The 22,167-nt window shown below is 41.5% G+C and overlaps 3 protein-coding genes across 8 annotated transcripts in view; 2 read left to right on the top strand and 1 right to left on the bottom strand.

The window, feature by feature from the left end:
• LOC130692633 (C-type lectin domain family 4 member F-like) overlaps positions 1 to 22,167 on the bottom strand; it is a 50,549-nt gene that overhangs the window by 10,160 nt on the left and 18,222 nt on the right. The gene's annotated exons all lie outside the window — the stretch shown is intronic.
• Positions 918 to 6,028, top strand: LOC130692491 (transcription factor GATA-4-like). Of its 3 annotated transcripts, none has more exons than XM_059495837.1 (8): positions 918 to 1,260; positions 1,331 to 1,452; positions 1,515 to 1,796; positions 1,862 to 2,002; positions 4,097 to 4,269; positions 4,439 to 4,603; positions 4,672 to 5,023; positions 5,433 to 6,028. In XM_059495837.1, the coding sequence occupies exons 1-8, from the start codon at positions 1,064 to 1,066 to the stop codon at positions 5,882 to 5,884; spliced, it is 1,884 nt and encodes a 627-aa protein (XP_059351820.1). In that variant the 5' UTR covers positions 918 to 1,063; the 3' UTR covers positions 5,885 to 6,028. The 3 variants fall into 3 exon arrangements, with proteins under 3 accessions (XP_059351820.1, XP_059351812.1, XP_057371589.1); XM_059495829.1 differs by having other exon boundaries at positions 920 to 1,260; positions 1,328 to 1,452; positions 4,100 to 4,269; positions 5,433 to 6,026; XM_057515606.2 differs by having other exon boundaries at positions 922 to 1,260; positions 1,328 to 1,452; positions 5,433 to 6,025.
• On the top strand, positions 7,936 to 21,853 carry LOC130692409 (box A-binding factor-like). 4 transcript variants are annotated; one of them, XM_059495822.1, is made up of 11 exons: positions 7,936 to 8,326; positions 8,879 to 9,647; positions 10,082 to 10,328; positions 10,555 to 11,116; positions 11,175 to 11,431; positions 12,361 to 12,614; positions 12,689 to 12,823; positions 19,138 to 19,237; positions 19,347 to 19,523; positions 19,668 to 19,944; positions 20,974 to 21,853. In XM_059495822.1, exons 2-11 carry the CDS (start codon positions 8,880 to 8,882, stop codon positions 21,098 to 21,100), a joined length of 2,904 nt encoding a protein of 967 aa, XP_059351805.1. In that variant the 5' UTR covers positions 7,936 to 8,326; position 8,879; the 3' UTR covers positions 21,101 to 21,853. The 4 variants fall into 4 exon arrangements, with proteins under 4 accessions (XP_059351805.1, XP_057371516.1, XP_057371509.1 ...); XM_057515533.2 differs by having other exon boundaries at positions 7,937 to 8,326; positions 11,175 to 11,458; positions 19,347 to 19,505; XM_057515526.2 differs by having other exon boundaries at positions 7,937 to 8,326; positions 11,175 to 11,458; positions 19,347 to 19,505; positions 19,665 to 19,944.

The following is a 22,167-nucleotide window of genomic DNA, read 5'->3' as shown; positions in this document are numbered from 1 at the left end:
GTTGACTGGCACAAACTTAAGACATTAAAAAGAAAAAAAGGGAGAAACAAAAACGCCCCATTACAGGACGACATTGTTTTGACACATGGCCATTTCTTTTATTTTTTTGTGTGTATCATAAACGTATGTGTATATATATTTTTTTGTGGGGGAACATCTCCATCCTCTTGGTGCAGTTGAAGAAACCGCCCAGAGATAAGACGTTTAGAGTTCGACAAACTAATTTACACACAAGCGAAGAAGTGCATAAATCTGAGTTTAATTTCCCTTAACTTGTGAGAAGTGATAATTTTAAATGTAATAAAATTTTAATAATACCAAAAAATGTTATTTTTAGGAGGAGGAAACGGATTAAACTTCATTGCGGACGACGTTTACACGCCGAGAATACCTTGTGTAATAACAGCGTCGAATTGCGGTAAAGTGGTCGTAAGGGTAAAACGAAACACAAAAGGAAATGAAATAAAAATCTGTACGAATACTGAATGCCTATTTAACAAAAAAAAAAAAATGTTCCCTGTGCGTTCAGCGGCTGCGTATGTGGTGAACCCTAACTTCACGGATGGGATTTTTGCGGTGATAGCGGCGGGAAACTGATCCAACCGAATTCACTTTCCTCCAAAAAAAAAAAAAAGTCGAAGGAAATCTTTTTAGAAATAAACATGAAATTAAGGGAGAAGAAAATAACACGAAAAAAGGAGGGGACTGTGTGGAACGAGCATTGCTGGATGTCAGTGGTGCTCAGCCGTGGATGAGCCGAAGCCACGCCTTCAGCCCCTCCTGTGCCCTCCGAATCGGCCGAGGAGGGAGGGCCACAGCAGCAAAATGGGCGATGGGATCCATGTTCGATGTATCATGGCGCATGCCGACAATCCAGTTCTTCACTCTGTCGCCTGTCTCTCAAGTCGACGCATGTGCACATCTTGATTCCTGTTAGATAACATTTTTTTTTTCTAAAAAAATAAAAACGGTGGTGAAATTCACAAGTTAACAATCGCTTCATCATCCAATTTCATTTTGTCCTTCATCTTCTTGTAATCGTCTGACCAAGTTTTAAAAAAAAATGTTTGGAGGTTTACCAACTCCGACTGAAACCGAAGCTCCAGATACTGTCTTGACGGCCGGTCCGGTCAGTTCTTCGGCCAGTGTTGACTACCATCATCATCATCACGATCATCCAGATTGTGACGGAAGTCCTGGTAGTCAGGACGATCACAACGGTCATCTGACAACATCGCAATCTGCGCACATTACGCTCAGGTGAGTCTGCCACTTTGACAATATCAATTTTAATAAATCCAATCTGATTGTGATGTGCAATCAACAGCAGCAGCAGTTACTACAGCAACAGTTCAGGATCAACAGGTGGTAGTCTCAATAATTCAGGGCCTGTCGGCTCACCTGTGCTCTACTACGACGGACCATCAAACAATCATCACTGGATGGCTCAGGGTACGTCCGGTGTTTTCGATTTCATCGTTGATTGTTCGATATTTTAAAAAATGATTAAACAGGTTCGATGGATCATCACCAGAATCAACAGCAGTCAAACTATGGCGGAGTTATGAGTCGTTACAATAGCGTGGTCAGCTCTGTGCCATCGACGCCGACGTCGCCTCGAAACAGCACGACAGCAGGAAGTGGTTCAGCAACTGCTACTACTCGCCTTCCGCCTTACGCCGCAACGTACGGTGACTACGGAGCTGCGGCGGCGGCCGCAGCGGCCGCAGCTGCTGCTGCAGCCGCCGCTGCCGGATGGCCTAACGTTCCCTCTTCTCCTCCATTCGATTCAAGCAGTAAGTTCAACTAAACAATAAAATTTCTAAATAAATATTTAAATATTTTTTTTTTTATTTTAAAGATCTCGGTGGAAGTTCGACCAGCGCATGGACCGGCAATGGAAATCGGGGCGGACCGGGTAACAACAACCGTCACCATCTTTCGCATCAATACGGAGGCAGTCCAGCGTCGATGATGCTCAGCTCTTATTGCACCATGAATAGTAAGTCACACCTTTTTATTAACAACTTATCACTGTTTAATGATTGCAAATTCATCGACCCACATGTTTCTATTCTTTTTCGTGGGCGGGATGGACAAAAAGGGATGGCATGTATTAAAAAAAAAAGAAATGGTCTTGTTTGATGGAACAAAAAAAGGAAAAAACCTTATTGTGTACAGTTTGTATATCGGCGCGGTATCCCCGAGGTATTGTCAACACGCCGCGTTAGAAAAAAAAAGGCCAAACAAGTTTTGTGTGTAGTGGAGAGCAAGGGGGGGGGGGCGGCCAAGACGCGAGCAAGGCAAAGCGTAAAAAATATATATTAAAAGAGAAAGAAGTTTAGAAGGGGGGGGGGGGGTCCCAACAGTTGACTCAGCGCACCTGTGCCAATCTTATAGTATCCCAGTCTGTAGCATTACATGCCCAGAGCCTATCTCTAGCAGGTCATTCGAGGTCAGAAAAAGGACAAGAAAAATAGACGGCCAGTCAACGGAGTTTTTGGACATCGATGTGTTCGGCCTCTTTTGAGATCGAGTCAACAGTATCACTAGGCTGTTCTCCCCCCTCTTCTGTTCAGCTGGAACACAAACCACGACCTCAAACACGCTGTAGATCCATGTTTGCTGATCAATTTCGCAGAAACAAACTTTCCCCGTCCAGGCCAGCAGAGGGGTCCCCCCTCTTGTCGTCCTTCTCGTCGCTGACTCGTTATTTTTTCCGCGAAACACCCAAATCCAATAGACTCAGCTTCTTTTTTTAATATTTCATCTCGCAAGCGAAATTCATGTCCAGCATCCATTTTGTATTTTATTTTAAAAGGGCAGGGCTCTCCGCGTGTGTTGCTACCGTATTTGCTGACACCCAGTCGAGAAATTGACGTCGACTTGGGGCGTGATAGAGGTCAGCGTTCATTTTTTTTTTTTTTGCGCGTCCAGAAAAAAACAAAATTAGAAAAATTTAAAAAAAGATAAGGTTTACAAAATTAAGCGATGCCGCGGAGCGCCCATTCTATAGGAGTTACCATGTGAACTGTTCGACATCATATATTCTTTTTCAAATGACATTTCCCCCAAGCTAATTTAGTTCTGCTTTGGCTTGTTTGTATTGGGAAAAAAGGGAAATAATAACGAAACACTCTGAAAAAAAAAAGATTCATGTTAGAAAATAAGAAGCGCGCAATCCCGGGGCTTTACATCCATAGCTGTCGGTGCAGGGGGCTTCGAATTACCACACAGTTGGAGAAAAAGGTCACGCAAAGCGCATCGCTTAGGTTATCAGCATCACAGAAAAAAAAAGCGCTGTGTGATTTAATGATCTAACGCTTCTCCTACTTAAATGATGTCTTCCATTTTTCTAAAGTTTAAAAAAAATCGAATGGCAAGAAAAAATGTAAATTCGAGATCCCGCTCCATTTTGTCAACTCAAAGAAACAAGAACCCCTCGTCATATCCTACAGTTTTTTTTTTAACTAGTTAAAAGATGACATGTAAAATGTTCATTTTTGATTTAACTTGGCCAAAAAACAAATATTCATTTTAAAGAAGAGCGTAGTTTCGGTCTACGGACCTTTGGGTTATGGGCCCAGCACGCTTCCGCTGCGCCTAAAGGGAATTCCGTGCATGTTTTAAGATATAAAGATTTAAAACAAAAATTAAATTTATGTAAGAATAACGAGGTGTAACATCGACTTGCCAAGTGTAGAGATTCTTATTTCTTCTTAGCTGTATGTAACAATTTGTAATTTGGGAGGAAAAGTCGTAAATTGTCTTGTTCTTACCGATGCACACACGCAGCAGCCGGGCGCGAGTTACAAATGTGTGAGCCGTCCACAAAAAAAAAGGGGGAGGAGACTTGGATACTAGCAGCAGGTTCAAGTGTTAACTTCTTTGCTCATATTACCGCACACTCGTGTGTAAAGAAGAGTTCCTCTTGGTCCATTTACCACTTTCTTTTGGGGAGGTTAAATCTCGATTTTCAGCGTTAGAATGTTAGTTAACATGAGAAATAACGAACCCCCCTTTTTCCTCTTTAACTTTAATCCCCCCCCCCAAATGTAATACTAATATTTAATTTCTTTTCATCTTCTTTTACCAGCAGACGAAGACTACGAGCAGGTGGACGGCCGAGAATGCGTCAACTGCGGATCAATTTCGACGCCGTTGTGGCGTCGCGACGGCACCGGTCATTACTTGTGCAACGCTTGCGGACTGTACCACAAGATGAACAACGGAACTCAGCGTCCTCTCATCAAGCAAACGCGCCGCTTGGTAATTATTTAATAACTCGTAATAATCGTAATTGCACTCAATAAGAACTTCAACCTTGTTTTATCTGATTGTTGCATTAGCAGCAAAACAAAAGCTTATCTTTACAGCTAATTCGACGCATAACGATAAATTTCTTCACCTTTTTTTTTGTGTGTTATTCCCATTGCAGTCGACTACGCGACGTCTGGGTTTGCGGTGCGCCAATTGTGCGACGACGACAACGTCTCTGTGGCGCCGTAACAATCAGGGAGAAACCGTTTGCAATGCTTGCGGTCTCTATTTCAAATTGCACGGAGTCAACCGGCCTTTGGCCATGAAGAAGGACAACATCCAGGTAGAAATAATTGCAAAATTCATTAGAGGTCAATGAATTAAAATAATATATTTTTTTAAAACTTACAGACCCGCAAACGCAAGCGAAAGGGAGACACCACACCTGTCAGCAAAGTTGCATTGGGTGCCGTTCCGACATCTTCAGGCAGTTCGGCTGGCCATTCCGGACATCACAATCATTTGAATCAGCATCACCATATGAATCACAATCAATCGCAGCAACAGCAATCGTTACCTAGTCTTTCGAATCATTTGAATCCGGGCTCTCCGAACTCGTTCGGAGCTCCGATTTCCATGATGATGGGCAATGGCAACAGCAAGTTAGTTTACCAGCATCATCATCATCACCAGGACCCTGTCAACAGCATGAGTCCCATTCACCACAGCGACTTGATCAAAACCGAACATTCAGTTCTAAATGGTAAATAGGAAGTGAATCATTTTTTTTTTAATTTCATATGTTGGTGGTAGACGCGTGTGTTGTAACGATGACCTCTGCAATGGTCCTTTGGCAATCCTCCAATTTCGCCGGGTTTGTTTGTTCGGAGTTCGGATTCAATCCTAGCGGGATTTGCTTGATGGTGATTGGCGGATCCATTTCGTAGAAATTGATAAGCCCGAGTGGTCTCAAATTGCATCTCTATTTTTTTTTTGGGTCCAAATGTTTTCATTACAAGTCCCTCCTCTAAAGAATTTTCAATTGGTTGGGAAATAGCTAACGTTTATTTTCAAAACTACCGGGTTCCAAATATTCACATTTCATTTTCACAGTTTTTTTTTTTTAATTCGATGTTTATTAAATCAAATCTTTTTTTTGTGGTTTATGATAGATGGCGATTGCTTGTCGCCGGAGAACACGTCGCCGTACGTTAGCGGCAATGCCAGTCCGGTAGAATCACACCACCATCATCAACAGCAATTACATCAACAGTGTTACGATCTACCACCGATGGCGGCCATGAATATGACTGTCCAGCAACATCAGCAGCCCGGTTGCAGTAGCAGCGGTGGAGCTGGACATTACAGCAGTAATAATTCGCCCGTTTCATCATCGTATCCGGGCTCGGTCAGTCCCAACAACAACATCATCTCATCTCAAAATGGTGGCGTCGCCGGTGCAAATGGCGGTTTGAATAATAATGATTTCGGAGCTTTTTCCTCCTATTATTCAACGGCCAATAGCCAACAACAACATTATTATGGCAATGTGATCCAACAGCAACAACAACATTCGCCAGAAGATTGCTCCGGAGATCAACCACAGTCGCTTATGTCCAGCTAAATGAATATCTTTTTAAAATCTATCGACTTTTATTAGGATTCCAAATGACTCGTATAAGTATCGACATTTTTGATTTTATGCTCCTGGGGTGTTTTTAGATTCATTTTTTTTTTTAATAATCCCTTTTTTTTTAATCAACCGTACAAACAAAATGTAGTTGAGTGACTACGATTTTTTTGGTGAGTGCTTTCTAGTTCGTTCATTTTTGTTTTCTTTTTGCTCCAGCGCAGTGCGATTTTTAGTTGACCATTCATTGCTTATTATTATTTAGCATTACTTAGTTATAGTTTTTGTTTTTTCGTGAATCACTGGGCATCTCAGGTCGTTCTTTTATTTTTCAAAATTGAAAAATATTTTCGACAAATAGAGACGTTTTGTATACAGCCGAGACCAAAGAAAGAGAGACGTTGACATTATTGCATGTCATTATGATTCCCCCTTCCCCCTTTTTTTAATTTCCGGCCACCCCACCTCTCAATACGATGCTCCTCCTTTTTTTATATTGATTATTTTGTTCCTTTTTAATTCTTTTCTCAGTTGAAATTCTCCTTAAAATTTTTGATGATAGTAATCTCATATTCTACAAGTGCACTTGTAATCTCTTCAATGTCTCCGTTTGTGTCTTTTTTTGCGGCGTCTGGTGTGTGTGACAGTTTTCCTGACGTGAGTGTAAGTTTACTTAATTCTTGTTGTTGAGACTCGTGTTGTTCTTCCCATTCCTGATTGCAATCACCTGGAAGTAAAAACACAATTCGCGGTCTATGTCATACGTGAAAGCGTGGCCTGTATAACTCTCCCGTCTTAACGAACGATTATTTGAATATACCACAGTTTGTATCTGAAAAAAACGTTTTTGCTATTTAACATTGTTTATGGCGTATAGGAACTGCGTGAATGAGGATACGCTTTTACGTGTTAAAAATAAAAAAAATGGGAACAGCCGGAGGTAGTTCCGGAAGACGCTAGAAACCTTTGTTAGTTAAGCCTAAATATATGGAGCCGAGGAGGAAACTGTTTTTCCTACATGTCAAGCTTAAATCGGATATTGACTTGACCTGAATTCCTTTTTCTTTCTTCTCTCCTGTATGACTTCATTTGTTTTAAAACGTACAGAGCGTCTCTCTACACTTGACAGATCTAGTCCATTTTTATAAGGACGAGCATTAGTTTTTAGCAGGGAATGCTGGGTTGCCAGTTTCTCAAGTTGTCCCGTTTTCATTTTTCTAACTGGATTATTACGCAAATGGAAGGTTGGGGATTGGTCTTATCTTTACAACGTATACCTTGGCATGAAAACAAAATGACGTCGGGAGTTAAACTTATATCGGATAGCCGTTAGAAAAAAAATAGTCCGGATGTCGAGCGGATATCTGCGCGTTCAGGGTCGCTCATATGTAACGGGAATTATACCATATCTTTTGCCTAAACTAATTGTTTAATTTTACTAGATTTCATTCTTGAATGTGTCAGAAATTCGATCAAATGCTTTCGCAATCTGCCTTGCAAACCTCCCCTGATGGGATTTTTTTTTGATGATTTAAATAACCTATTAAACTGTTTAATGTATATGCCCTGTCTGCGCATAGGTCCCCCTCCCCTCATCATCTTTGACGATCCGTCTACACACATCGCGCGATACATGCGCTGCTGATAAGAACGCTTGCGCGCTCTGACTGCGTTGCGTCCGTTTTTTTTTGTCTTATCTTGCAACCAGTTACAAATACAGTCTGTCTACATATTTACCTGCCGGCCCTGTTGGTGATAGCGTCGTCACGGACAAGACAATTGATAAGAAAAAAAGTGAAGAGTGAAAACAGAAAGACTTGCAACAAAGAACGAAAAAAAAAATAAATAAATAAAGAAAATTGTTTCGAATATTTTCAATGCGGAATATTTCCCTCTTTAATTCCGATTTGTCCCTCATTAACTTCTTAAACAATTAAAAGTGCCATCGACTGATGACGTCATTGACTGAAACCGGCATGAGCACGGCCCTGCCTCTTAGTGCTACGACGTCCTGGGGCAGACGGACAATGCCACAGGAGGAAGAGAGTCGAGAGAAGGGGGGAGAGTCAGGGAACATAGTCCGACAGGGCGGCTGCTCCATTTCGCGGTGGACGCGCCGAACGAACAGGTCGGTCCAAGTGCCTTGCCCTACGTGGTATAAGACACCGGCCCCAGTGCATTACACAAGGAGCGTGTGAGAGTGAAAGACCTAACTGCGTGAGGGTTTTTTTTCGAAGCGGAGAAAGAAAAGACAACCACATAAAAAAGGCTGGCCAAATTGCCTTTCGTTCAAGCGGCTGCAGTTGGTAGCCGACTTTGCTCACCTGTAGCAGCACAACTCGATCCCGGTGCATATGTGTAATTCGTCTTTCGGTGAACACGAAGCTCGCACGTCATCAACGACAACTTCATACACAACGAGAGAACTCAGAAAAGGTAGGACTAGACAAGTTGATTGTCGTGGCCCTAGCTCAAGTCCTTCCGTTTTGTGTGACCAGCAGTGGTATATGTAGAGCGAGCAACAATCTCAACGGCAAACTATATCGTAGATGATGTTATCCAGTTATCCCCTCACACCTCTGTCGACTCTTGTCTCCCCCACCATTATCCGGTATATTTCATATATCAGTTCAAACTGCTGTTAAGACTATCACCAACGCCATCATTGGTGTCGCCATTGAAAAGTACAGTAAGTTAAGATAGAGTATCATCACGACCGGGAGTCAACATCGGGACTGCCATCAGCTTATTTATTGCGTGTGCCACTCCTCCCTATCCCACCCTGCTCATATAGGACGATACCGCCAGGCAAATTCACTTATTATGGGCCTAATATCATTTTGCTTGTCTAATCAGTGATTAGGATTCCAGTAGAACACACTGTATCGTTTATCTCGTTTCTTTTTAATTGTTCGTCGAATGGAGCGTGTTGTTGTTGCAAGTGCCTGATTAATTTCATATTCATAACACCTTGAAAAATTTAAACAGAATGGAAAACAAAGAGAACGATGAAAAGGCGCAGTCAGCGGAAGATGTCCCTGAACTGGAGAGCAACAAAGAATCATCACCAACTGACGAGAAACCCCCAATTTCAGAGAAACACGACGATCCGGCTATTCCGCCATTAATACCGGTTGCTCCCGCGGACTCGGTCGAACCTGATTCTACCGCAACGGAGAATCCCGTCAATTTGAAAATCGAATCCGGTGACACTCCTCAAGTGATCGAAGAACAGCAGCAACCAACTGCCGATCACGAACCGGAGGCTAGTGGATCATCTGAGGCGATCCAGCCATCAGATCCGGAGCAACGTCAAAGATCTTCGCCCCCTCCATTGACTCAACACGTTCGCACCATCACGTTGACATCGGACTATCGCCAACATCAACAAGACAACGCCCTGGAAACGACGGTGAATGAAGAGCATCAGATGGGCGTGTCCGAATCCGGGAACCCGGGTAACGCTTCGCTCTACGTCGAAGAGAGTGTCGTCGAAGGGAATCATCAGGAGGCGTCGGAAGGATCTTACTATCAGCAGCATCACTATACGGAAGAGAACGGAGCTGGCCAATCAGTTCGTTACAGAGAAATGGCAGACGGTCCTCACGACAAGCAAAGCGGTGAGCCAGTGCAGCACACCGAGCTGCTGGACGCCGCTGCGACCGCCGCAGGTGTCCCGACCGATTATCTCATGATGGAAGGCGAAGAAGACGACCGTACGTCGGCCTATTTAGGAAGCCGGTTGGCTACCTTTCAGGTAAATAAAACGTTTTCAGTTTTATATGTACAACTCTAACGTTAGATTAGGCAGGTAAAGTGAATCAGTAGGACGGAAATGTTTTTCAGTTATCGCGAATCTCTTTTAGTGGGTTACATGTTCACGTAAGAAAAAGGTGAGAGGGACTTTTCAATCTAAAAAAAATTTGAACTTTGTGACGGTATACGAAATTTGGAAGATAAAAATGTCGTTGTTGGGATTAGGATTTCGATAAGAAAATCGAAAAACATATGAAAATAAGGGACATTACGTGTACACAATTGTTTTGTTTTTCGTACTATCTTGACACCACGGCTTTGACTTTTGAAACGTTTTAAAATGCGTCTTAGCATTTTTGTTTTGATTGACAAGTGCTTGAACTTTTGTTTGTTATGTCTTACTCTATTTTTTTGTTTGTTTTCGGGTTTTATTAGATGACATTGGCTCGGCAGGTAGATCTGGAAGAAACAGGCAATGGGGGAGGGCCCTCAGCTCATCATTCTCGCGATGACCAAGGACATCCATCATCCGCGACGCCCGATCTCCAGCAACAACAACAGCAACATTCAGGCGGTGGTCACGATCAGCAAGTGTATAGCACTTTATTGACCCCGCGCTACATCATGCGAGCGGACCTGTACAATCATAAAGGGGAATTGGATGACTCATCTTACGAGTCGGGTACCTTTTAGAATTTTTTTTTTCCATAGGACTATGTCTAACTGTTGGACTTTAGTTTTTGTCCTTTTCCACTGTTGTTGCGTAAACCAGTCAAATTTCTTTCCTTCGTAAAGTTCACTTTTCTACCGCTAGATGACGAACAACACCGACTAAACTTTTAATTGCTATGTTTTCTTCTTTTTACCTGAGTTCCATTTTCGAACTAATGTGTTTTTGTGGACTATAGGCGCAACTCAGGAAGTGATGGTTACCGACGGCACACTGGACAATTTCGGCAACAATATCATCCATGTACACTCTAGCTCTCTTCAGCCGCTGCAGACGCTACAGTCGTTTTCGTTTTCGTCGCTCTCATCGTCTGGTAGGCATTCGCCATCGTCAGTGGCTGCTGCAGCAGCCGCAGCCGCTGCTTACAACGCTTCCGATACCTACCAGTACCAGCAAATAGGCAACACAAAGTTGCAGCAACAACAACAAGAGGCCACACATCATCACTACGGCACGCTGCATCACAGCAGCGGTGGAACACCGTCCGGATCATCTTCTGGTCGTCAGCTCGACCCCAGTCTCTACAGCAAAATCGAAGTGATTCCATCGTACAAGACAAACTTGCACGGCGCCACCGCTCAGGTGTACAGCCACAACATTCCATCGTCGTCGCCTAACAATGTCGGCGTTTACGATCACACGGCCACCCTGTACAGCGCCACCAATCCGGCGCAAGGGACGATCATCAACTATAATTCGCCGGATTCTTCCGCCGGCATCGTCATCGGATCTACCAACCAGTAAAATGATTGAATTCCCTTTCGAATCATCGATGACATATTTTGATTGCATTGACAGCAAAATGGATGGCATCAGTATCCAAATGCCGTGGACCACGTCCAGTTCGCCGATGGATTACGGCTACGGATCGTACAGTATGGGAGCCAGTGGATCGCTGCTTGACATATCGCCGACGGAATTGAAATCCATATCTGTCGGTGGCTACTCGGCTAACTATTCGACAACGAGTGGCCAATTTACGTCCGTCAGTCCGGCACCAGGTGGCGCTACTTGGTACAGCCCTCAAGAAGGCAGCTTCCACATCTTGCAAACGGGTGAGATCCTGCGCAAAATCGATCCAGGTCTGTTTAATCCTTCCATTTTTGTTTTAAAGTGAACTTTTCTGCGTGTGACACTATCGATATCTCCAACTCCGTTATTAGGCCTCTGCGTTTCATTCAATTTGCGAAACGATTTGCTATTTTTAGCATTTTATTTTTATGGCCACGAAATTGGCTAATCTTCTGAGCTTTGAAGACTTATCGATGATTTCGTCAGTTACTTACAATGGGAAAAAAACCACAGAAACTAAGAAACACACACAAGAGGACAGCGCTGTTGTTTTCGCCGTTTTCGTCTCTTTCTTTTTTTCTTCCTATTTTTTTTTTTTTTTTTTTTTTGTGTTCTTTTCAGAGAAAAATGTTACGAGTCGTAGTACACGCCAGTGATTTATAGCCCCTACTATACGGGAAAACACACGCAGAAAACCACTTGGGTACAAAGAAAAAAAAAAAAAAAAAAAAGGAAGAAACAAAAAAAGTAAGAGACGAAACGGCGAAAGAAGATTCGGCGGTGCTCTTCGGTCGTGTTTTCTTTATTATTATTATTTCCCTTCTTTTGGGATCATCCTTTCGACTTCTTCTCGTTGGTCGTTGACGATTTGCATGTGGGAGAGTGTTTTGTTGTTGTTGCCGCCGCCGCCGCCGCCTCACAGAGAGAGAAAAAGGGATGATGTTGTCCAGAGTGATTTAGATGCAGGCCGTAATGGACGCTATATAGAATACATCTATAACTCTTCTTCGTTTTTTTTTTTTTCTATCTTAGGTTTTAAATTCTCGATTCAAACATGCGGAAAGCCCTTTTTTTTTTAGAAAACCCCCAAAAAAATATTTTTTTAACAAAAATGCTGGAACTTAAGACGAAAACGAAAAAAAAAAATAAGCGCGACTTGTTATTGAAGAGATTTGTTGGTGTTTTTAAACAGACGATCAGGCGTCGCTAGAAGGAAGAGAATGCAATAATTGCGGAGTGATTGCTACGCCTCTTTGGCGCCGCGACAACACCAACCAATATCTGTGCAATGCTTGCGGTTTGTACAAGGTGAACAACGGCGTCCATCGCCCGCCCGCTCGTCAGACGTCTTCCGGCGGGAACAGCAATGGTGGCAACGGAATCGGCGGACATCAGCCGCATACGCCCAAACGATCGTCTAGCGCCAGTGGAGGCCACAGTTCTACGGTATTATCCAAGTTTTTATTAGTGTTGAAATTAAATTTTGATTGAATACTTATCGTGAACGAAAAATGTGGCAGTCAAATGGCAACGGCAACCGTCGAAGCGGCCTGATTTGCTCCAACTGCAACACGACGGTGACGACATTGTGGCGTCGCAACACGGCAGGCGAACCTGTCTGCAACGCGTGTGGACTTTACTACAAACTGCATTCGGTATGTTCATTATTTTTTCCCCAATCGAGTTCATATTTTTCAATGAAACGACGTAGAAAGCTAGAGAAAAGAGCCACAGGCCTATGCCGGCCTACACGTATTGGTTAAGAAGGAGAAGAGAATTACGGCTTGAAATACGTCACGTTTTCCTGGAAACACTTTACCGATACAACTAGGTGTGTCCCATCGTTGTGATGCTGTGTGTTCGAAGTGTCTCGGCAGGCAGAGTTCGACTTAAAAAGATTCTTGAAGCAGAGAATCCTCATCACCCAATCATTAGTCACTTTTTCTGTCGATTGTTTTGACGATAACACGCGACCATTTTAGGTATATGCGATGCTCAGGTCGTCACCAAAAGGGCTGCAATAGAAAAAGAAAATTTAAAAAAATATATATCTTTGAAAACACGACCGTAGATGAAAACGATGAAGAGATTGTCATCACACAGTCGTCTCGGTCGTCTGCGTTATGGGCCACCTAATAATGGACTTGTTGCTCTGCTTTAGGGATGATGTTGGCCCAGAGTTTTTCATCCCATGGCACGAGCCTTCATTCAAAAAGCGATGTTGTTTTGTTGATTTTTATGGAGCATGGCGGCTGGATTGCGTGCTAGTTTATTAGGTGGCTATTTGGTTGCGTGACTTCTTTCTCAGCCAAGAGAAAATTAAACAAACAAAAAAACGGGAAATCTTATAACAGGCGGGGTTCGTCTAGGGGCTCCTCCCGAGAACTACATGAAAAGAAACAAAACACATTTGATGACACCCCAAACCGAAAATGTTAAAAGACAGACTCTTTCAAGAACGGAAAAACATTGCGACCATCAACGACCAATCGATCGATCATGATTAAAACTCGGGAAAAGCTAACGTCTAAAAGGTTCGTCACGAGTCAAGATGCAAAAACAATCACTTGTGAGCCATGAATGGCTATAATTAGCTTTTGATTAGAAAGGACACTGTTTTCGCATTCAGTCAGAGTTTTGATTTTGAGTTTGCACGTGAGCTTTATTTTACCTTGCAATTCTTTTTGGAGTTTCAATTTCAATATGAACAATCTCCCGAGTGCTCCTTATGGCGACACGAAATCAAGCAGTCAACCTCCAACCCACTTGAGATTGGATGGTCTAAACGACTTGCAGCGTTGAAGAATGATCAAGCAACATTGCTGTTCTCGTTCATATGATTTCCATGCAACATCGCCATTATCAACTCAAGTTGTCAATTAACTAAACGATGACAATCAATTTTCATTAATTTTCACCTTCAGTCAAAACTATCGATAGGCCTGTGCGAAAATCAACAGAAATTTAAAAAATTCTCAATCGAAAAAAAAAAAAAGAATCAGATAACAATCTCGCAACGCCGATTTCGAAAATCTGAAAGAGGAGGCCATTTTTCGTTTTGAGCCTCGCAAACGTGTGCAGATGTGAGTGTTGTGTGGACCTACTTTTTTCTTACAAATCCTCAAAGTTTTGAGAGATAATGTGTTTAACTGGACGAAATGGAGTTGACCCCCCTGTGCCGGCCTGGTTTCTTTCCTAGAAATGTCTGTGCGAGTTCTACGTAAGTTTTCAGATTATTTTTTTTTTTGTTCTGCCAGTTTTTTTATCCCACTTTGTTTTCCTCCAATTTGGATTGAAATTCCTTAAAAGGCACTGTGAAATTCTTTCTATCCTAACATGACCAACATGTTAGCTTTTGTGAACATGAAAAAATAGCCTATGGTACTTAGATTTAGCAGGGCGCCATTTTTTCTCGTGTCTGCCGGTCAATCAAGAAGCCATGCTTCCTTTTTTTTCCCTCTCTCTTTCTCGAAATGTTGGCTGAGTGACTATTGCGCTGAACGAATTTTATAATTATTCTAATGAGCCAAACTAGTCTTGTAGTGTGTATCAATTACATGTTACTGGGAAAACTTGAAAATTCGTCCTCCGAATCCCTTTTGACCATGAAAATGCGTTTTTTTTCCCCTTTTTCATGCTCGTTTTTTTTTTCTTCCCTTTGCCAACCCCATCGACAATAATTGCAAGTGAAGGGGTTGGGTGAAAGAAAAAGAATTATCGTAAAGAAGTTGGTGTACAAGCAAAAATTGCGTGGGGAATTATGGACGCACCAAAATGGCGCGCAAAAGCCGACCATCAATTTTTTTTTGTTGTCTCATTTTCTTTTATTTTTTTTTTTTCTTTAAATTTTTTTTTTTCTCTTTTTTCTTTCTGTCCTAATGGAGGTGTGCATGTCTGTGTCTGTCGATGAAGACGACCCCATAGAAAACGAAGGAAACTCATTTTGTTCGACACAGCCGCAAAAGAATCCCAACAACTATTTCTTCTCCCCAAATATACATATAAAGGCAAGAAAAAGACGAGAAAGAAAAAAAAAGACGAGCATAGGGCCTAGTCTGGGCCGCACGAAAAACAGACCCTAAAAAAAAAAGTATAGGCGACATCTTTCCGCGCTCTGCCCATCAGCCAACTCGTCGTCGACTCAATCTATTATAATAGGTTAAGCGCGTATCGCTGCCAACCATCAAAACAAGGACAAATACCTTCCAAACCCTCTCTACATCAATCAATCAACAGCAGTTCTGATTGTTTCCTTTTTTTTTTTTTTTTTTTTTTTTTTTGTTCTTCAGAGCTCTTTTCTGAAATTTAAACATTTTATTTTGCCCGTTTTTTTCATTTAATTTTTTTGCCGATAACTAAGAGATCAATTTGACTCAATCAAACGTAAGAGGAGGTCTTTGGTATTGAACGCGATTCAATTGGCGATTGTGGGCGAATATCTCGATTGGGATAGAATAAAGGCAATAAATATGTTTTTTTTTTTTTTTTCGTTTCTTATATCTTAATGATTATGGGTGGGAAGCGAAAATGGCGTCCACGAGGTAGAATAATAGTAAAATGATTCACTGTCTTAGATACACACAGATAGGCAAAACAAAAAGCAGATAGTTGGTGATGTCCATTATACGGATTATATACGGTGGCAGTGGCAGCCATAAATCCAGTTGGCTACTTTTTATTCGTCCACTATACCCTCGTATCTGTTGTAGCGACTTTATACCGTTTGGCTGTTGTGTTTTTTTTTTTTTTTTTTTTTTTTTCGGTACGTTTCGGTCTGGAACGAGACGCGCCGCCGCCGCCGCCACTTTCCTTTCTTTTCCTATTGTGTATACATTGGCCGCATTGGCTGATTGTATTTCCTCTATAATGATCAATAAATTCGCCCGGTGACGTGGCGGGAGAGCGATAGAGACGCGTAGAGAGAGAGAGAGGACAAAATCAGCAGAATTTTTTTGTGTGTTAAAGAAGAAAAAAAAAAAAAAAAAAAAAAAAGAAATGCGAACGCAATAGGGAGGTCGTCGTCGTCCGTCGTCACCGGCTCATGGAAAAGATGAGGACGCGGGCGATCCTGGAAGGGCGGCGGCGGGGGCGGCCAAGCAAAGTGGCTTTCCGTGTCCGGATACCGGATCGAATAATAAGAGAGACAGCATCAGCATAGGGGGTCAGAAAGTATACAGTCCGGTAAGGCAGCATCTCACTACTGCGCTCGCTACATTTGTATTTCATTTTGTTCCTTTCTTTTTCTTTTTTGTTTTCGTTCGTCTGTGTTTTAATGTCTTACGTGTTTTGTGTGTTTTAGTCAATTAATGCATTTGAGATGAAGAACTGGCAGTGCCACATGTTCACGTAAGCTGATTGGTTTTTCAGCCGTTTGATGCGTTTGTTTTTTCCTCGTGATAAATGAGGCGAATCAACCGGTTACTCGCTATATTTCAACACTTTTTTTTTTTTTTTTTAATCGAATCTCATTTTCAACAGTTTTTTTCTGTTTCAATTTTTGGCGAGTATGTGGGCGAGACGTGAAATGGAAAGAGACTCTCAGTCTCTTGTACATCAAAAAGAAAAACCAGTTTCTTTGTATTTTTTTTTTCCCGATCGAAAAATTGAACCAATTTAGCAGATCATTATAGACATCTTTCCGTCTTGAAAGAGTACATGTAAAGTGTCTCTTTTTGTTCCGTTTTTTTTTTTTTTTTTTTTTTTTTTTTTTTTTAGTACTTACAATGTGGAACTTTCTTTTTGGACGTCATCAAAGTGATTCAACTCAGTGATGAGTTCGCTATTCGATTTTAAGGACCGTAATAGAGGGGAAAAAAAATAGTTTAATAGCAAGTGTATATTAGAAACTGTCTGGTTCGTTAAGGAGCTCGTTAACGAGCTCCTTTTGGTCGCCTGATTGCATTCGCTGTCTGAAATGGATGAATGATAGCTGCTCTTTTCTATTTCAGTGTAGCAAACGAGCAGAAATTTCAATCAAATCAAATGTCGATGACCTCAAACTATTGCAAAAATAACTGCAACGCGAGTGATCTTGGAACCGTTTTACTACCGTAATGAGGCATTTTCCTCGTGAGCCAAATGTCCCATTACTCTGAATGGTTTTACTTCTTGAATTCGCCTTTTGTCCGATGTTGTGCTCAATGACACGGCCAAAAAAAAAAAATTGCTCCTCTCGATACCATCGCTCGATATGGAGCCACACATTGTGCGATAATATTCTGCCCTTATATCGCAAACACAAGTGCATTGACATGGCAGAGAAAATAACCCGTACGTACAATTTTAGTTGAAGTAGCTCTGCCATTTTTAGTAAATCTGTAACAATGTCGATAAGTTCAGACATTTACAGGATTAATAACATACGGAGAACAAGGGTGTCTTTTACTGAAAGCTCTTCATCAATTCGCCAGTGAAGGATTAGATATTTGCTTGTGTGTAAGCCAAACCGTTAGCCAGTGTTGATTGTCATTGTAACACACACGGGGGTTTTAACGAAGAAACAGCGTTACACCTGTTTGTCGGTTTTGCAGCTGATAGTCGCGACTATTTTTTTGCTAAATAGACGTTTATTTCTTATCATTTCTGTCTATACGTGGAATCAGATTCGCAAGTGAATTTTCGCATTCAAAGCGAAATCTTTTTAATTGGGAAACTGAAAATGTTTTGCGGGCGTATAATTGGATCCAATGCTTCAAAACGAGGTGATTCGCCTTCTGGTTTTTCCCTTTAATTTGGTTTCGTGGTTTTTCTCCGTTTTTTTTTTTTCGTGTTTTTTTTTTTTTTTTTTTTGTTGTGTGTGACTGCGGGACTTGTTGACTTGCCGTGAGCAGAGGATTGCACTGGCGCCAGTGTATGTCCACTTGCTGTGGCGCTGCTTCAAGCAACCGAAAGGCAAAAGCTCCTGCGCCCCGAATCAAAAAAAGAATGCGTGTCCCCGGTGGTGTATAATGGAATAAATGGCTCGTTATAAAGCGCTGGTGCATGTACATATGTAAAAGGAATTCGAAGAAAAATGAGGGGAGGGAAAATAGCGCAGCGGGTCAGAGCTAGCAGCATGTGTATCGTCGGGCGGACGGTGCTGGCGTCGCCGGTCTGGGGCCCCCTTTTCTTTCTCTCTCTTTTTCTTTCTCTCGTGTGTGTGTGTGTGTGTGTGTGTGTTTGTGTGTGTCTTGTGTAGGGTACAACAGCAGCAGAAGAAAAAAAAAAAAAAAAAAAAGCATAGGCAACGTACAGGGTCCATTGCCGGTCCATCCACTTAGGAGCGAGCGAACAAGAGAGAGAGAGAGAGAGAGAGAGAGAGAGAGACCGGGAGATTAATGGCGGCCATTAGGGCTCGTATCAAAATGGTCGGTCCGAGACAGTTAGTATAGACTCGGGAGTGATGGTGCCGTGGGTATGCGCGTCTACGCAACAACAAACGAGGGAGAAGAGATGGAAAGAAAAACAACAACAACACAGAAAAAAAAAAAAAAAAAGGCAGCGCGCGCTGTTGTATATCGGCATTGCTTCGGCTGTCCTCGCGCTTCCTGTATATTTACGTATACGACGCCAAAATGGCCGACCCGACGAGCCTCGTCGTGAGACGACACCGACTAGACTATGGATTGGTAGACCCCCATGTTTTTATTTTTTTTTTTTTTTCTCTTCATACAAAAAAAAAAAAAAAACCCGACTAAAGACAAAAGTTTTTCTGTCTGTTATTTCTTTCAGACACCATCATATCCACCAGGTTTGTGTTTTGACATGGGCAGGTCAACGTCATCATTAGACAATTTATTATTATTTTTTTTTCTTCAGTTTGGGGGCGGGAAGGGAAGGAATGTCTAGGAAACGAGAGAAGAAGAATTGATAGGAGGGTATTTTTAAAAAGGTTTTAATATCGATCAAAGAAACAACTAAATTTCAAAAACGCTTTCCCGTACAGAGACATTTTTGATGACTGAATTGATTTGTTGAAATGCGTTGACAGACGAACCGACCGCCAGCCATGAAGAAGGAAGGCATCCAGACCCGTAAGCGAAAGCCAAAGGCCGGAACTAGCCAACCCACGGAGAAGACGCCCAACAAAAGTATATATTTGAAAAATCGAATTTATTCACAAAAACTCTTTCTAATTATTTTGAATCAAAACTTAAAAAAAAAAAAAAAAAAAAAAAAAATGATCCTTACTTTCAAAAGGGTCTAAAAGCAATCACACGTCCGGTGGGCAGTTGATTCACCAATCCGGATCGACGTCGCAGTTGCACCTCCAGCATCACCCGCAACTCCACCAACACTACGAAGAGATGAAGCACGAACTGGGTGAAACGGACGATCACGAACTCGCCACCATATCCAGTAATCACCTATATGAGAGTATAAATTCAACCAAATATCATTTAAACCAAACAACTCAAAAATGCAATAGCTATATATATATCTTTAGAGATGGAGCTATATGCTTTGCCATTACATTTTTCGTTCATTTAATATTTTTCCAATTTCTCATACGCATAGCAGACCAGCTTTTGAGTGGTACTAGCGCAGTGATTCATTACACTCCAACAGTCATCACATCTTCTTCGCTGACCGTCGCCAATGGCGGAGCCCTAGTCCTGATGACCCCGTCGTCCGGGTTGATATCGACGGCCGGCAACGATGAAGACGTCGGTGAGGCCGACCAACAGCATCATCATCAAGTCGATGGCCAGGAAGACGAGGCCTCGACCGCCAACAACGCCGATCAGTCGCCCATCCAATTGCCTTCGACTACCTTCCTCAACACTCACATTAGCAAGTCAGTTGTGTTTTTTTTTTGTTTTTTTTTTTCTAAGGGGAAGTTTGTATATACCTTGACCAGGGCACTAAACACGTTCTCGTCCGTATTAGCTGTGCATATTAGAACAATCCTTTTAGTATTATCGGGGACTTTGCTCTGCTTCTATTCTATGATGTGACGTCATCCACGTCACTTTAGCAGTCCGGATAATTAGGGTGTGCGTTGATGCGATATGCAGTCCACTTTCTTGTCCGCGTTGGATGTAGAATCTATTTTTTTGTGCTTGTCGTTGATTGACTGTATCGAAGATACTTTTAGGTGAAAGAGAGAGAGAGAAGGAAATCGATAGTCTTCTGTTTCGATTGCTATACAAATTGGAGAAATTGAAGAATCTGATGGTCAGTTAATGGCTTTTTAGCAGCTTTTTTTTTTCTGCCTCCCTGCATGGTGGAGTTGATTAGAAACGAAACAAATACTGTCATATATCTTTTCCGATGATGATGACATCTATCCTCTATATTCACTAAAAGCATCTGAGATTCAAACAGTGTTTCTTTTTTTTTTTTTCCGGTCGCCAACAACTATAATCGACACGTAAGTGGTCGATAATCAGCACACCTACAGCTGCAGTCAGCCAGTTATAGAGTTAGCCTACCATTTGCACACGGATAGAATGTCAGTAACTCTTTTTATACAAAAAACTGTCAGATTATAAATTTAGTCGATATCTTTATTACAGCTCCGTAGTAGCCAAAAAGAAGGGGGAAAAAAAGTTTTCTTAGTCGTAAAACAAAAATAAACAAAAAAAAACAGACAACGAGTATACGAGTTTCTACTCAATATTGTAATCATTATACTATGTAGGCTAAATGCAATTTAAGTTTCAATTTTCGAGGGATAGCATAAGAGTACTGACTAGTCTGCCTATAGGGTTACGATGTAGAAAGTTTAGGCTAGAAAATAAAATGCAATGTACCAACTGTAGTTTTTAAGGTAGCTTTCGTTTTCTTTACAAATTCAATTTGATTTTTCAATTGTTCGTTTCAGTTTGCCTCCATTGGAGCCAGTATTGATGATGCATGGATCGACTTTGGTGACTCGCGGAGGATCACCAAATGGCACTGAGGTTTCATCCAACATCGTCATCCGCCAATTTGATCGCCATATTGACTGATCTGCTTACAAACATCTCCAAGATACAAACATAAGTATACTAATAATAACAGCGAACACACAAAAAAAAACCTAGACAAAAGCAACACAACACTGATTTCAAAATTGCACCTTAGGGATTATATTAGCAATACCCAAAACATAGACCCAAAAAAAAAATTATAATGACAGTCATTGTGATTCTCCTCGTGAAAGCAATTGCATTGGTTACCATATATACGAGTTAGTATTCAAAGCTGATTTGATTACGAAGTATATATATATGCATTTTCTACGAATTATATTTTGCACGGAATTAATTACGGACAAAGTATTTCCGTTGCTTTGTGTTTCGTATCCACAGTTTCTCTATTTCGAGTTTGTTTCTGATATGTTTATATTTAGATTATACGAATGACTATTAAGGTGTAATAACGTTCATGGCTGACGGTCTATATCTGGAGATTTTATTGGTATGGAATTGCTTCAGCCTTGCAACAGCATCTATACCGGGGTTGTATTTTATTTTTAGTTTTCTTTTTATTCCTACTTCGTAATTAATGTTACCTCCACAGCATTTTTAGATCGCCTTATTTAGCCTTCACCGGTTCGTGTTTTTACAGTTGCATGATTTCACTGTTCTTCTTCTGCATGTTGTTCTGTTTCTTCTTTGATTTCACATTACTTAATTCCCTTGGCTGATCATTAGAGCCTTATAACACCGTTTACTGCTCGTGTGTAGGAAAAATGCAAGCAATATACCAAAGAAGAATTATTTTCCTTTTATTTGTTTTTCTTCCTCCTTGCCGGAAAGAGGGAAACAAATCAAAAGGTAGATAATGTTAATTGATGCTTGCTCATTAACCTGTGGTATAGAACCTCAAAGTCGGTCGAGAGCCGGCGCCATTTACTCGATTGATGGATATGGTTGCGGTATGTACGGCACGAGATTCAAAAAGGAACCGAAGACAAAAGAAACAATTGGGGAGGGTTCCACCCTCTCCAAGAAGAAGAAGAAAGGAAAAAAAACAAACAAAACAATCACTGGTAAAGCAGTTCTTATAGTCGCATGGCAGTTTGCTGAGAGAA

The sequence above is a fragment of the Daphnia carinata genome, chromosome 1 (genome assembly GCF_022539665.2).
Source record: "Daphnia carinata strain CSIRO-1 chromosome 1, CSIRO_AGI_Dcar_HiC_V3, whole genome shotgun sequence".
Taxonomy (NCBI): Eukaryota; Metazoa; Arthropoda; class Branchiopoda; order Diplostraca; family Daphniidae; genus Daphnia; species Daphnia carinata.
The sequence above is the reverse complement of the archived record's forward strand: the minus strand, read 5'-3'. Positions and strand labels throughout refer to the sequence as shown.